Genomic DNA, 15973 nt, shown 5'->3' with positions numbered 1-15973 from the left:
GCCACTCTATTTTCATAGTCCTGTGGTTGTAACCAATTTAAATTTTTATTATTTATTGTTTTGATCAGGTCATGTTCAATAAACATACATGATTAATGCATTGGATTCAATTTTAAATGTAAATATTCATAATTCAGTTTCTAATATTTGCAACATTCTGAGAATGTATTCCATATAAAAGTAAAATTGGTACTGCATGGAATCCTTAACTGAATCGAAAATCAATGTGAATCGAATCGAATCGGGTTTGAGTTTTGGAAATCTAAATTGATACCCAGCCCTATCAAACAGTTAGCACACGACGGATCCAAAAACCAGAAATGAATTCCGATGTTACTGCATACGCCAGTCAGGAGGGGGAGCCTAGATGTCGGGTTAGAAGTATATTTGTGTAATTTTGAACTTTGAGATCTCGACAATAAATGCTCTCAAAATGTTTTTTATTATTATTATTATTGTTGTTGGTGTAATGTCTTTTTTTTTTTTTTTACAATTTATACAGTACGCCTCAACCCATTCAGAAATACCTACATTATAATTTTTACTCGTTACGTTTATATCGCTATAAATGTTATTAGCGCAAATTTTAGGCCATATCACACGGCGCTGTTCGTAACCGCCGTAAAGCGAGGACGTTGTTTAGATGATGATCCCGTGTGTCCCGCCCGTGAGCTTGCATGTGAATCCCAGCATGAGTGGATAGAGATCGCCACAAGGATGAGGGTCTCTACAATGAGGGTAGATTCTTTTCTCCTTCAAACCCATTTGAAGACGGCTAGAGAGCCTCTTCCTTGCTGTTTTTGTCTGCTAGTCCAAACACCCCCCCCCCACTCAGTTCCATACATTGAATGCATTAGGAACAGTAAATTTAATATGAACAGTTTGACAGCAAACATTAGCAGCTGAATAGTCAAACACTAGCGTCCCAGTGTTGGTGGCGGGGGTCTTTCATCCCCGTTTTGTTGTGTTGTTTGGCGGCCGGGGAAGAGCGAAGTGACCGCCTTTGATGGGGCTGTGACCCCTGACCTTCAACATAATGACTGTATGGGATTGCCCCCTTGGTGCCCACTGTGTATACATACATGCTGGTTCAAATGCCAGCATCAGATTTTTTTTTCTTTTTTTTTGCTCAATGGGTTCATTTACATGGAAAAAGGGCCCTCCCTCGCCCGGGGTCGGTTTGAACGAACCGACTTGAATCGCTGCCCCGCTCCCACCCCCCCCACCCCACCCCCACCCCCCCACCCCCAATGTTTGTGTAACACTTAACTAATTTTCTCCCAAAAACGTATAAATGCCTTCTATTTTAAATGTTTTAAGTGTCCCAAAGACATATTTATACGTTTGTTTTAGGCTTTGATGCGACCTCTCAACTGTAGAGAACAGTTGAAGAAATGGTAGTTATTACAAAAACGGCTAGTAGGTGGCAGCAGAGCAAAGGAGATCAACCAGGGCCATGTTGAAAAAAAGCACGGCTGTAAACAGATTTGTGAATAATGATGAAACTTAACCTTTTCTAATGCTAATTACTGCAAAACGGAAACACATAGAGATATCCTTTTTTTTCCTAATGAAAGAAAAGGCTCTAATCTTTCTTTTGGTAGGTTCCATGTTTTTTATAGCAATAGAACACAATATTCTGTGGGCCTTGCAAAATCAGTCAACAGCCGGGAGTGAAGGGGGTTGCTTCAGTGAAAATGGCTGAGAGTTAATGAGTTAAAGAGTAACTCAACACTAAATCAACTTTTTTTTTGCTGATATACTGTATAAACTGGTGTCTACATGTCCTGGTCATTATTTTGATATTTTAGTGCATATTTGTTGAAACCTTGAATTTGGGGCAGAACCGTGTGTTTGGTGTCATCTTAAGGTTCAACACTGAGATCAACACAATTTGGCTGTTTGTTCTCTCATTATTCGAGAAGTTGCAGACTACGTACGTCACTTGTGGATCATGACGTAGTCGCCCCCGCCACCCACCGGCTCATTAAACGGCTTCAAACACAGCCAGACCACGCCCAAGCCTCTCCCCGTTCGCAACCCAACGGTCCTCCAGGCAACACCCCCTTTGAGCGCCGATTTCAAATCTTAGTGATGGGTGGAGCAGGAGTCTGACTTCCTGTTGAGTTGCCCTTTAAGTACGTTACTTTCATTTAGAAACTAAATCATTTAATCAGTTACTGCCGCCGCAAAATTTTATTCGGAATTTAATGTTTGTGGAGTTTTTTATTGTGTCCTTGATATTTAAGACGAATGGAGATTCCATAATTAATATCGGATTGAAATGAATCGAATTGAATCGAAATTAAATCAATTGAGGAAATTAGAATCGATACCCAGCCCTAATGATTCTAATATTTCTATTATTATTACTGGTACTTTTTCAGGTTGCTGGCGTCTTGCTTGTTGTCTAAAAAAAAAAAAGCCAAAGATGTCAGCTATAGGAAGATGACAGAATCTGTGACGCACGGCAGTTTGTCTTCTTAATGAGCCAGTCGACCCATTGGGCCTGGCGGTTCTCCACAAAACCGAGAACAACAACAAGAGTTCTGCGCAGCGTGTCTCCTTTCATAAATGTTGTCATTTGCTTGGCTCCAGCTGACCTTCAGTCTTCCACTCCAGTGCCCGCTTGTCTTCTTCACCAAACCTCATCCCGAAACAAGCTCAAGAAGCCAATATTCAAAAGCATGAAATGGATTATTGGCTTTCCGCCGGCGCGGGTCAGTCGTTCATCGCAAATGATCTCGCCGCCGTTTCCCCTCCACATCAAAGCCTTGCTCTTTGACTCTCTCTCAGTTCCGAGTCAAGAGTATCAATGCCGAGAGGCCGACAATGGCAAACACACATCTCATTGTTGAACTAATTAACATTCTTTTACAATGGCCCGCTGAGAGTCGAAGCGCTCCCGTCCCGGGGTGCCAATTAAGTGGACAGTTTACCTTACACTGAGCCAAGGTAGTGCTTTGCGTCCACACAAGGCCAGATGCTCTGGTTACCATCCATTAAGAGGAAAACGTTGCCGACCGAACACGATTAAGTGCAATTGTGGTGGCTAGACGAAAGAAAGGGCAGCAGACAATTGTCCGGTGCTTAAGAAGGCTTTTTAAAAAAAAAAAGAAGGTAAATGACTCAACCTTTGTCCCGTTTTGGAAGCTCCTTTGTTCACTTACAGTAGTGATTTGGCGCCATGCTGGAAACAGCACGGCGGTGGTCTGTTGAAGAATGTGTTTGGAGGAGCAGACCAAATACTTTTGATGAATGTGGACGACAAAAGTTGGCAAGGGGGCCGTCTCTTGCTTTCGTGTCATTTGCAGCTTGGGAATCGTGAGACTGAGATTTAAGAAACTCGCTCCAGCTGACACCGACTATCATAACAGTCAGGGCACGTATGGGCAACAATGGGGAATTGTGGGAGACGCACAAATCAGTATTAGGGCCACATGGAAACATAAATAAATGATTTCCAAGACGAAACATAAATAAATGATTACACTTAAAGTCAACATTTTGACAAGAATAAAAAAAAAATTAATTAGGCAATTATTCTAATTATACATTTTAAGAAACAAGAAAAAACAACAACAAATTCAACGAGAAGGAAGAGTCCCGTTATCTTGATTCCACACTTTTTTTTAAACTGAGCGACCGTTGTAAGGATTAGCGGTTCAGATAATGGATGGATAAGAATCTACACAGACATAAAGGACACATTGCTATTTGAATTGATATAAGGTAAAAATTGCTATATTTATCTAGACAAAGTCATGCATTTGAGAGGAAAAATGTATATTTATGAGAAAAAAAGATGCATATTTTGAAGAAGGTGAAGGCTTATATTTGATAGACAATGTATTATTTTGAGTAAACATATGTTTGAAAATAATGTATTAGTGTATTTTTTTCATATTATTAGTCTAATTTTTCTTCTGACATTCCATTGAATGTAGTAGATGACTACAAAAAACTAATCCTGTACTCCTGGACTGTCCTGTACTCCACTATTCTCGAAACTATACTACCTTTTTTTCTTTTTCTTTTAATATTTGGTGAGGCCCCATTAATTACGGGGATACATTTTAGACGCATTTGCAATAGGTGGGGGAAAAAATACAATTATATATATATATATATATATATATATATATATATTAGAGACAATATCCACGTTCATTTAAAAGGAAAATATTAGTGTAGGAAAAAAACCCTCAAATTCTCAGGGTCACTCATCATCATGTCTTAAAAGGTTAATTGGTTAATTCAAAAAGTCAAAACGTTTTTTTCTACAGTAAATAAAGTTTTCCATAATTTCAAAATATCGGAAATGTTGCATTTTCATGTATTTTAGTTTTATTTCAAACATATGAAGAAGCTGCAGGGAGTTCCCAGGGTCAGCAGCATCTCTTATAAAGTAAACAGAACATTTACATGGATAGTTCCCTGAAGTTAACACAGTTTTAAATAGATCTCTGATCGTCCGTTATATATATATATATATATATATATATATATATAAAAGCAGATGCCGAGATATTCGTCAAAATGTGTTTTTCCAGTGTGCATGGCTCTCCTTTCCCACTTGAGGACATTACAATAAGTTAAGTATACTGCAAAATCCCAAAACGATCACTGAAAAAAAAATAAAAATAACAGGAGGTATACTCCACTCTTGATTGGTTGCCGGTCAACCACAGCACACATAATATACAGTAGTGACAGACAACCATTCACCTCGACAAACCTAACATTATTTCGAGCTGGCGTAAACTAACTGAAGTGAACAAAATAGCAGGTCAGCAGTTCAGGTTGACGTGTGCCGTCTCCGATGACAACCGATCGATAGGCGATGACAATGATTGTTTCATTGGCTCCCGTCCAAGTCGATGAGGAACAGTCGCTCACCTGTCGCCCCTCCTCACCTTTGACCGTCGCGCAGTCAGTGACTGCCAATCAAGACGGCGCCAGCCATTCCTCCACGAGTCTCCGTCTGTTTAAGAATGCCCCGGACAGTAGACAGTGGCAAAAAATAGCCCCAGCTGGAATCCGTCACGGCAACTCCTGAGACGACACGTCGTCTTCAATAAGCACGGACACATGGCAGCTATTAAAGTTATAGACTTTAGCCGACAATATAGCCGCCAAGACATGCTCGGATCTGTCTGGCCTGTCAGTTACCACCAAATCAAATCTGCATGGCTTCGGCGGATCAAAAGCGTCACACATCAAGTAGGGACAAAGGCATTCTGTTGGATTGAAATCATGCTGATGATGAGTCGGCTTTGTGTCGGAAAGAAATTATGTGCTAACGTGACATTTTTGCTCATCTTAAGTGTTTACATTTGATGATTTTCCAAATCTAAACAGATCAAACAAAAGAGACTGAAAGCATCTTGAAATCGCCTGAAGAACAAATGCCATTGCTCAACCATCCATCCATTGTCTATGCCGCTTATCCTGTTTATGGTTGCGGTTTGCTGGAGCCTATCCCAGCGGACTTTATATATATATATATATATATATGGACGATTACGCCATCAGTGACTCCCATTGCTAGTTTTACAGTATAATCAGTCAGACCATTTAAATTGCTATGAAAATGGAAGCAAGGTATTCAATTTGCAAGCCTGTTCTGCAGTCCGCTGGCTCGGAGCTGTTGCTTCAAAGGGTTAATTGACTCATTTAGTCATTTTCAGCAATAAAAAGTTAATATTTTGTGTAGAATTTATTATTATTATTAACTTGATTATTTTGTATGTACAATTAATACCTTTAAAAACATATTTTGCCGCTTGCTGTCCACTGAAAATGAAACGGCCAATCAGCTCACCTGTTTTCAGACTGAGCCATGATTGGTCGTTCCCTGAGCTTTGAGCATGCGTGATGTCATTTTCAGTCAACAGCAAGTATCAAAATGTGTTTTTAAATGTATTAATTGTGATAATAAAGTTATCAAAGTCAACCCCCCAAAAAATTCTTCACAATATGTCTAAATTCTAAAATTAAAAAATAAAATATAATTATAATAAATAATAATAAGAATAATAAGAATAATACTATAAAATTCTTAAGTCTAAATACGGTATTCTAGTTAATATTGCGTTACTGGAATATGAGTTAAGCAGCAGTTTCTATCAATCCAGCCGTTTTTATCCATCTCAGGAAGCGGCCATTTTGCCGCTTGCTGTCGACTGAAAATTACATCATAGTTGCTCAGGTCTCAGGTAACAACCAATCACAGCTCAGCAAACAAAACAAATAAAGGTGAGCTGTGATTGGTCGTTGCCTGAGCTCTGAGCAACTGTGATGTAATTTTCAGTCGACAGCAAGCGGCAAAATGGCCGCTTCCTGAGATGGATCAAAACGGCTGGATTTTGCTTCATAACTCTTATTCCACGAATGTAATATTAATCAGAATGCCATGCTTAGACTTGTGAGGTCACATATAACATATTATTGTCAAGAAATGTGTAAGGTTGACTTAGCCTTTAAGGGATGTGGAGTCGGCGTGAATGGTGACTGACGCCTGGTCTCGGTGCGAGTCAGGGCAGTCACCTCTGTCCTGCCATGGTGTAAGTAGCAGCTCAGAACCCGGCGAGAGTGCGGATTTGAACCTAATGCGCTTTCAGAGAGGTTATGTACGGCTAATCTGCACTGAATCCGAAGCTATTATAACACTGACCATATTTTCACCTCCCGCTCTTTGGATTTTTTTATCTCGACTTAAAGCCAATTTCTTCGAGCTTCTCCTTACATGCTAATCCCTTTGAAGTCAGACTATCTGCGGAGATGAGTCTGTTTAAGGGCTTTAGCGAAGGCTTTTTTTTTTCTTCCTGCGAAATACAAAGCTGTGTTCTGGCTGTGCGCACGGGCACAGGCGGGCTTGGCGCCACCTCTGAAACAGGCGCTGGCATGGGGCTCGGCCTCACGGCAGCGAGGGGCTGTGCGGCCATTGTGCCAGGGAGTCACGCTCTGCCTCGCGTGCCCGCTGGGGGCATCGCTTGAATAATCTCAACAACTTCTTTCTTTCTTTCTTTTTGGCTTTTCACTGAGCTAACAGTTTCACACAATCTCTCTCTGTCTGACTGTCTGGAAAAATTGACCGCGGACAAGACAAAGGGACACTTCACTCAAAGTTGAGGCGGTTGGTGAGGTCGATGGACTCCAAAGTATGCGCGGCTCATGTGCGCCGAGACTCATAAAACGCTCCATGAATGTCTGTTTATGTTTCATTTGGATTCTCGAGGCCTCCTCTCTCTTTTAAGCCTTGTAAAAGACCACAGTAAAAAGTTTCTCGCCGTTATTCTAGACAGCAGACACCCTCAGCCCAAGTTGCATTAGTAGTGCTAGCAAAACATGAGGTGACAAAAACTAAATAATTACAACTAAAATAAAATGTATTCATTAGCAAAATAAAACTTTTATAAAACTAAACCAACTCCCAATGTTCTTCGTTTGGATTTTTGTCAACCAATATCATAATGTATTGCATTCATTTGAAAAAAAATCCTGTTATTCTAACTATTTTGTTTTTTTAATGTTCAATGTCTGTCATTAAAAAAAATTATTCTGAAAAACAGGAGGAAAAAATATTATTTTAAAAAATATATATTTTTTTTACCTGTGAAATCCAAGTGACTTGTTGCAGACTCGCTAATGGCGGACACTTTCCCGCATACCTCCAATGTACCTTCAAGTCTATCACTTACTGGCTCAGTTAAGGTAAGTATACGAACATGTCAATCGATCGGCATGATTTTAGTAAACTAACAGTTTCAACGGAAGCGTATTGCATGCATCATTAGCGAATCTGCAACAAGTCACTTGGAGTTCACAGGGAAAAAAAAAATACTCCAAAAAACAGAAGCTGGTTTTTCGGAAGAGTTTTTTTCCCTGATTTTTTAAATAACTTTTTCCACTGTTTTTCGGAGTAATTTTTCTCCTGTTTTTCTGAATAATTTTCCCAGTTTTTCGGATTTTTTTGGTGGGGGACAAAATAAAATATTCAGAAAAACTGAAAAATAAAAATAAAAATAAAAAACAAGCTCCCCCAAAAAATTTGTCGGACAAACAGGAGTTTTGTAAATAAATGGAATACACTTCTGTACATTTGTTATTTTTATAAAGAGTTTTAAAATCTAAATTCTAGTTTGTTCTAGCTTGTCTATTTTATTACATTCAAATATTTTTTCCCCTCTCTGCTAACAAAATTATGCGCACTATGTGGACACTTTTACCCCTCTGGGCTTTTGTATTTGAGATCATTTTCATCTGGATCCCCTAAACAAGATGCATTTTTGAGAGGTTGGCCTTTGTGTTACCTCGTTGGCTCCTCCGCAAACTCTACCTGGAAACTGAGTAGGAAATGACATTATGTGTACGTTTAATCAAATAAGCTTTGTAGATGCCCCCTTCCTCTTCTTTTGAGCTGTGCTGTGTCATGTTGAAGGAATGCTTCACTCATAGTGGGGTCAACGCGTGCACTTCCGTTGAAAGTATGCCAGGATGCTGAATGCTGTTGTCACAGGCATCCATCGTCCCCCTCACCCTGCTACTAGCGTGGAAATCTGCAGTTAAATGTACACGACGGACTGTCTTTCAATGCCTTGTTTACATTATTTCAAGATGGGTGTGAGCCATTCGGGCCATTTGACATCTTCCATTGATAAATATAACCAACCAACGGACCTCAGCCTGAAAACTCATGTCTCATGATGCAAGCGCTATCCTTTTTTTCAAGAATGACACAAACATTTTCGGGGCTTTTTTGTAGCAGCGGTCCACATTTTGTCTCTGTTATGTCACTGGAATTCCAATTCGCTAAGTCCTTCTGGCTAATACACTAATGTAAAGGTATCATCATGCTCTTTTATCCTTCATGATAAGAGGCTATGTTTGATAGTTAGTTCGCATTGCGCTTTGACATTGGAGCTGACAACCTTAAAAATGACTTATTTTTTATCATTAACATCGCAACATGTTTACAAATGGCTTGTTTGCATTCAATCTACTAATCTTCCTGTTCTGTTTTTTATCATTTCCACTGTGCCGCTTTGCATCTTGCCTTGGCGGAGGTCCTGTATGCCCTTCTTCACTGCATTTCTGTGTCTACTCAGAAATCAGCCAGACGACGGTGTCTTTGGAGGGTCGAGGGAACATGGGCGACGAGCTGGACTCTCTCCGAGCCGCCGTGGACGAGCGGCACGCCAACGCCTCTAACGGAACGCAGCCCAGGCACCCGCGCAGACGCAAGCGCTTCCTTTCCTACCCGCGCTACGTGGAGCTGATGGTGACGGCCGATGCCAAGATGGCACGTCACCACGGACGCAACCTGGAGCATTACATCCTAACAATCATGTCAGTAGTAAGTAAAATAATGTTTCTAAAAATTATTACGTAAAAATCATCTTAGGGGTCTGATAAGCGGGGTTTGTTTGTGGGAGTGTTGTTGTGCCGGGCGATAAGGGTGTGGCAACTCTCAGGGTGTGTCAAGAGGTATGGAATTTTATTCTAAAATGGTTAGGAAATGCTGTTGCACCGAGTAAAATCAACAGAATTATGCACTAAATGGGCTTTCTTGGATTTTTTTGATTTTTTTGTAGACAAGTTGGATCTTTGAGAATCACAGGTTTAGATATTTTTAGTAAGATCGATCAATCAATCAAACTTTATTTGTAGAGCACTTTTCAAATATGACAATGCAACTCAAAGTGATTCACATTATTTAAAAAAAAAAAAAAAAAAAGCAAAGACTTTCTCTGAGTCTGGCTATGTTTGTTGAATTTTTAATGCATGTGCGGTACAAAAGTGAGCTCAGAATCTAGAATAACACCCAGGTTTCTCACTTGAGGGATATTTCTTGAACTTTGGTTAAGAGTTTCTCTCTCTGGGCCTCAGGACTGATGAGTTTTGACTGAGTTTTGTCCTGGTTAAGCTGTTAAAAGTTCTCCACCATTTGATGTCCTAAATGCAGTTTAAAAGAGCACCCGATGGACTTGTGACATCAGGAGGCACAGAGCTGCATATCATCAGCGTAACGATGGAAAGAGGCCAGCCAAATATTTTGTTCTACTTAATTAAAAGAATAGCGTGGTCTTCTTTATCAATGGCAGCACTAAATTTGTTATTTAGATTTTTTTGGGAGTGGGTTAGGAAGGCTGAATTTTAGTGCTGGGTTAGCTGTGTGCCAACTCTGTTGTGGCGTTTACCTCATTCACTCCCAGCCATTTTCACAGAAGCAATCCCCTTCACTCCCGTCTGGTTTACTGGATTTTGAGTGATTTTGCAAGGCCCACAGAATATTCTGTTCTATTGCTACAAAAACATGGAACCTACTAAAAGATTAGAGTCTCTGCTTTCATCAGGAAAAAAAAGTATATTTCTATCTGTTTCTGTTTTGCTGCAATTAGCATTCGAATATAGCTAAGTTGCATCACTATTCACAAATCTATTCAGAAATGTGAGTAATTAACTTATTTTTTTCAACATGGCCCTGGTTTATGTCCTTTGCTTGGTTTGCCACCTACTGGCCATTTGTGTATTAACTACCATTTCTTCAACCAATCTTTGCAGTTGAGAGGCTGCATCAAAGTCTTTTGTATGCTGTAGCATATTAAAAAAAAAACATAACATTTGTTATATTATATACGTCTTTGGGACACATAAAACATTTAAAATAGAATGTATTTATACGTTTTGGGAGCAAATTAGTTCAAGTGGAAGTCAGCCTTAAACATTTCTTGACAATAATAGTGAGTTTGACTTCCCTAGTCGAAACATGACATTCTGATTAATGTTACATTTGTGGAGTATGAGTTATGCAGCAAAATCCAGCCGTTTTTATCCATCTCAGGGAGCGGCCATTTTGCCATTTGCTGTCGACTTAAGATGACATCCCTGTTGCTCAGGGCTCATGCAACGACCAATCACAGCTCACCATTTTTCTGAAGCTGAGCTGGGATTGGTTGGTGCCTAAGACCTGAGCAACAACTAAACATGCACGTTTTGGGAATATTGTAGGAAGCCCACTCAAGCACAGGGAGAGCACGCAAACCACACAGCAAGCCATTCCAAACCTGACCCTAAAAACGACGAGGCAGATGTTCTAACTCTAAGTCCGCTGTGCTGCCTGTTCCCCATGGTTAATCAAGTTAATTTAGTCAAATGGCCATTCCTATTGACTCAGCACTTAACGTCAGTACTTGACATGAAACAAGTGGCTTGTAAGCTGATCAATGTGAGAGACGTTAAAATTGAGTAATGAAGAGGTAGCTGGTCCCGGGTCAAAGCAGAACGTCCCCCTCATTAACTTGAGTAAACGAGTAATGATTGTTGTCTCTAAAGAGGCACCAATCAGGTATCAGCAAATGTGATGAAGTTCGACGTCCCAACATGACTTCTGCCAGTCTTTACATGAACGGGCCAACAACGTAGACGCATACTCCCAGTGGAGTCATAAAACAAGGCACCTTCGTAGAAATAGCTCATTGGTGCTGATCCAGGAAGACTTTTAGCTGCTGACGAAGGTATTTGGATCATATTTAACCGTGTCATTCTTGAGTTTGCTTAACATCAAGGTTTTTGTATGGGATGGTTTATAATGACTAGGGCGCACAAGTTTAGCTTTTTCTTTGGCTTTTAATGATATTTATTGCAAAAGAAAGATGGAGCAGTCTCAAGTGTACGGTGTTAAGAGAAGAAGAACACAGGGGAAGTTTTTTTTTTTAAGCCTCTTTTGTAGTATGGAACTGCCAATACCTTTTTTATTATTACTATTATTATGTGGAGTAAATATTTTGGACTGGCAAATGCGTTATAATGTATATGTATGCATATATGCTTATATGTATTTGCAAGTATAAGCGAACGTACTTGTAAATATTTTTGAGCATACTTGCAAATACATTCAAAGGTACGGCTAAATGCTAAAAACTTCCCCATAAAGCAAAAACAAACAAACAAAACCAAACCAAAGAAAGGTTGTTGTTTTTTTGTGTGTGTTTGGCCTTTATGATACCAATACTACGGAGCCCCACTGGTGCCAGGGTATGATTTTTATTTTTTTATTTTTTGCAAATCTGTAACCATCCATTTTCCTAACCTCTTATTCCTCACAAAGGTCGCGGAGGTGCTGGAGCCTATCCCAGCGGGCTTCGGACAGTAGGCGGGGTACACCCTGAACTGGTTGCCAGTCAATCGCAGGCTAATCTGTAACCAAGGTTTAGTAATCTGTACATATTAGTAAACTGGTGATAACAGATTATTAAACTGTGGGTACAGTTTAGAAAAAAAATTACAAAAAAATCATACCCTGGCACCAGAAAATGTACCTCTTTTTTTTTTATAAAAAAAAAATGAAAATAGGTGCCCAAATCTGAATCAAGCTTCAAGGATCCATTCTACGTTCATGTTAAGGGCACACAGAGCAAGGCTGGATGAAGAGCGAGCAAAGACAGACCCGGGCCGTGTTTACGTCCCCCCCTCAGGGCTGAGACCAGCTAAATGTTTATAGTGTACTAATGAGTTCCTGTCAGGAGGCTGCACACGGCCTCAGGAGACCACTTGCCGACCGTAACGGGGTGCACCGGTAGAGCGAGGCAAGTGGAGGGGAAAACGAGCGAGGGAATGTTTGGCCGGCGAGCTATGCTGAGCTTTAAGTCGGCCGCAGTGTTCAAGGTGTTTGTTGGGGGTAATGAAATTTGCTTTTAAGACGCTGGTTATTATAAATCAGGCTCGTTAAGTTGCCGCCAATGAACTGTTATTTGTATTATTCACATTCCAGGCGCACAGCGGCTCAGGTTTTTGGAGGTTTGCATTTTTTTTTGTCTGTGCCTTGTCTTTGTTACAGGTAGCAGCAGTGTACAAGGACCCCAGCGTGGGAAACCTCATCAACATCCTGATTGTCAAGTTGATCGTCGTCCACAATGAACAGGTAGGCCTTGAACTTCACTGCCCGCTTTGTCGTGTCACGCCTCTTGAATAAAGAACAAGACAGGAAATGACCCCTTTACGTTTTTTGACATTAATTTATCAGTTACCTCATTCACTCACAACCATTTTCATTGAAGCAACCCCCTTCGCTCTCAGCTGATTTACTGGATTTTGACTGATTTTGCAAGGCCCACAGAATATTGTGTTCTATTGCTATAAAAATATGGATCCTACCAAAAGAAAGATTAGTGTCTCCTCTTTCATCAGGAAAAAAAGTAGATTTCTATTAGTTTCCGTTTTGCAGAAATTAGAATTAGAATATAGCTAAGTTTCATCATTATTCACAAATCTGTTTAACACAGTGGGGAAAGGAGCTTTTTGCAACATGGCCCCGGTTGATCTCTTGTACTCTGCTGCCACCTGCTGGCCATTTTTGTAATAACTACAATTGCTTCAAGCATTCTTTTCAGTTCAGAGGCTGCATCAAAGCCTTCTTCTCTATGCTCTAGCAAAAAAAAAAAAAAAAAAAAAAAAACAACGTATAAATACGTCTTTGGGAGCCTGTTACTATTTAAAATAGAACAAATTGATACGTTTTTAGGAGCAAATGTTGAGTTAAAATGGAAGGTGGGCCATAAACGGCCCCCAGGCCATAGTTTGGACACCTATGTCCTAGCGTTTAGCATGAATGTTTGTATAGCAACCATAAAGGCTATTTCACGGTGTCTCCCTCCGAACAGGATGGCCCCACAGTGAGTTTCAACGCCGCCACCACTTTGCACAACTTCTGCACGTGGCAGCAGAAGCAAAACGTCAAAGATGACAGCCACCCCTCTCACCACGACACCGCCCTCCTCATCACCAGGTACACTTGCTGCTGAGAAGCGCTCATTTTCCTCTAAAACGTATTGAAATATCTTTTTCTTCTCTCTTAGGGAAGATATATGCCGCGCAAAAGACAAGTGTGACACTCTTGGTAAGGTTTTCCCTTTTTTTTTTTTCCTTCCCCAAAATTAACTTTCCGCTCCAAGCTCATAAAACTGTGCAGTAATGCGTTTATGGCAAGATGGCTAATAACATTTAACCCCAAGCGGGGTTAATCTCTCTTAACGGAACAAACGTTTTAATTGTTGAACCAACCATAAGGAGCACATGTTTATCCCCAAATAGTTGCACGTCATATATGGGGTCTGCATGTTTACAGGCCTTGCAGAACTGGGGACCATGTGCGACCAGTACCGCAGCTGTTCTATCAGCGAAGAAAACGGAATTAGCGCCTCCTTCACCATCGCTCACGAGCTGGGCCATGTGTAAGTTGCAAATGCATGCACATAAGTCTTCTTATCAAAAGTGAGCAGACAAACAGGTGCAAAACACAGTGAAAAGAAAGAGCTTGACTTTTAATTGCATGCCCAAAGCTTGAGGAGTTAACCCTTTGAGTGACACAAAGCTCTCGGGAAATCCAATAAAAATAGTTACTTAGCGCTCAACAATATGTGATTGCTAAACACGTCACACTGTCACTTACTACGTTTATGTTTACGTGGCTACACTTTATGTTTGTAATTTTTAGGATTTATTATTATGTCTGCAATACAATCCATTTTCCCCATAATGCCACAGGCATAATAAAAATCATTAAAATGATTAATTAACATTATTTACTAAATTAATGTTCAATCGTATTGGAATAATGTCGGCTAAATGTCCACCTCAATAGTAAACAATATTTATATAATTTTATACTAAATAATCTAATATTTTGTTGACATATTTTAATCATGCATTATGTGTTGTTGAGGGAAAAAACAGCAAAATCGTTGCTGTCGATAGATATGACTGTGCAATTCATCAAAATTCAATTACAACTTCAATTATTGCACTCCACAATTACAAAGGCATCATAATTGTAAAAAAGAATGAAAAGAAAGATTATTAATACTAATTTTGAGTTGTGTAATGTTATACATTAGCACCTTTTTTTATTTTAAAATAACAAATTTAATTCATTTGGTTTCATTCAAAAGGAACTTGCTTGATAATAGTGTTTGAAAGAATTGTATTTGTCTTAATATTTTTTTTTAAATGTTCTTGGTTTGTACAAAAAAAAGGATCGTCCTAATCGTGATTTCAATTATTACTAAAATGACCGTGAGTAATATTTTCTTCATAATCGAGCAGCCCTAACTGTAGATTATTTTGTCACATTTTTCCGCCTTACGCAGTAGGATTTCAAAATTGTGATGAAGACTCAACCCCTGCAACAAACTAATTATATTCTATTTTACATTATTAATTATCTGGAAAATTATTTAAATTCTGAAGGAAAGTAATTCCATGGATCATCCAAAAGCTCAGGTGGAAAACATGGATACATTTATTATGTTAGGCTATAATCCTTGTCAGGTTTTAGTTGACGTAGATCGAAGAGTCCTGGTTGTTATGAAAGTGGCTCAAAAGAATCTGCAGCCATATCTGTCTGCATATCTTTTTATGCTAAAGTTTCAGCAGCTGTCGTGTCAGTTGGCGCGAGCCAGTTGGCGCGGTCTTCTCAGCGTGTTTAATCGCGAAGACTGTGAATGCGGGCCTGGGAAAGCCAGTGTCAGGTAGTGGGAGCCACTCAACAGCATTGCATAGGATTAGGGACCCAATTTGCACTAATGGATTGGAGGCTTTCCTCAGATGGCAGTAAGGACCCCCAGCGCTGATAGTCGGTCTTAATCAGATTCAGGGTTAAACGTCTTGCATCGTAAATACACAAAATGGACACAAGGCAATCAATTGAAGTAGATGGAATTTTGGGTTACGTTGGATTTATGGTTATATAACAAATATAGGAAGAACAGGAGAAATGACAATTAGCGTAATGGTGAGTTGCAATCAATCCGTGGCACATAAAAGCTTAGTGACTACTGTACTGTGCTAAAACAAATTTGAACCACCAAGCCATTCGAATGGGTTATAAATTGTACTTTTGTCGAAAAACATGTCATAGTCCAAATTTTTTTAAATTAGGGGTGTCAAAATTAGTGCGTTAATTTTGAGTGTA

General features: G+C 39.7%; 1 protein-coding gene across 1 annotated transcript in view; it reads left to right on the top strand.

The window, feature by feature from the left end:
- LOC147175556 (A disintegrin and metalloproteinase with thrombospondin motifs 20) overlaps positions 1-15973 on the top strand; it is a 104475-nt gene that overhangs the window by 12863 nt on the left and 75639 nt on the right. The window contains exons 4-8 of the mRNA XM_086074098.1: positions 9111-9358; positions 12842-12925; positions 13665-13789; positions 13860-13900; positions 14129-14234. Coding sequence (XP_085930224.1) covers positions 9111-9358; positions 12842-12925; positions 13665-13789; positions 13860-13900; positions 14129-14234 — 604 coding nt within the window. The remainder of the gene's footprint in view (positions 1-9110; positions 9359-12841; positions 12926-13664; positions 13790-13859; positions 13901-14128; positions 14235-15973) is intronic.

Source organism: Leptonotus elevatus, chromosome 4 (assembly GCF_054856555.1).
Source record: "Leptonotus elevatus isolate MCC_2025b chromosome 4, RoL_Lele_1.0, whole genome shotgun sequence".
In the NCBI taxonomy this organism is placed as follows: Eukaryota; Metazoa; Chordata; class Actinopteri; order Syngnathiformes; family Syngnathidae; genus Leptonotus; species Leptonotus elevatus.
Note: the sequence above shows the minus strand (reverse complement) of the source record. Positions and strands in the feature narration are given on the sequence as shown.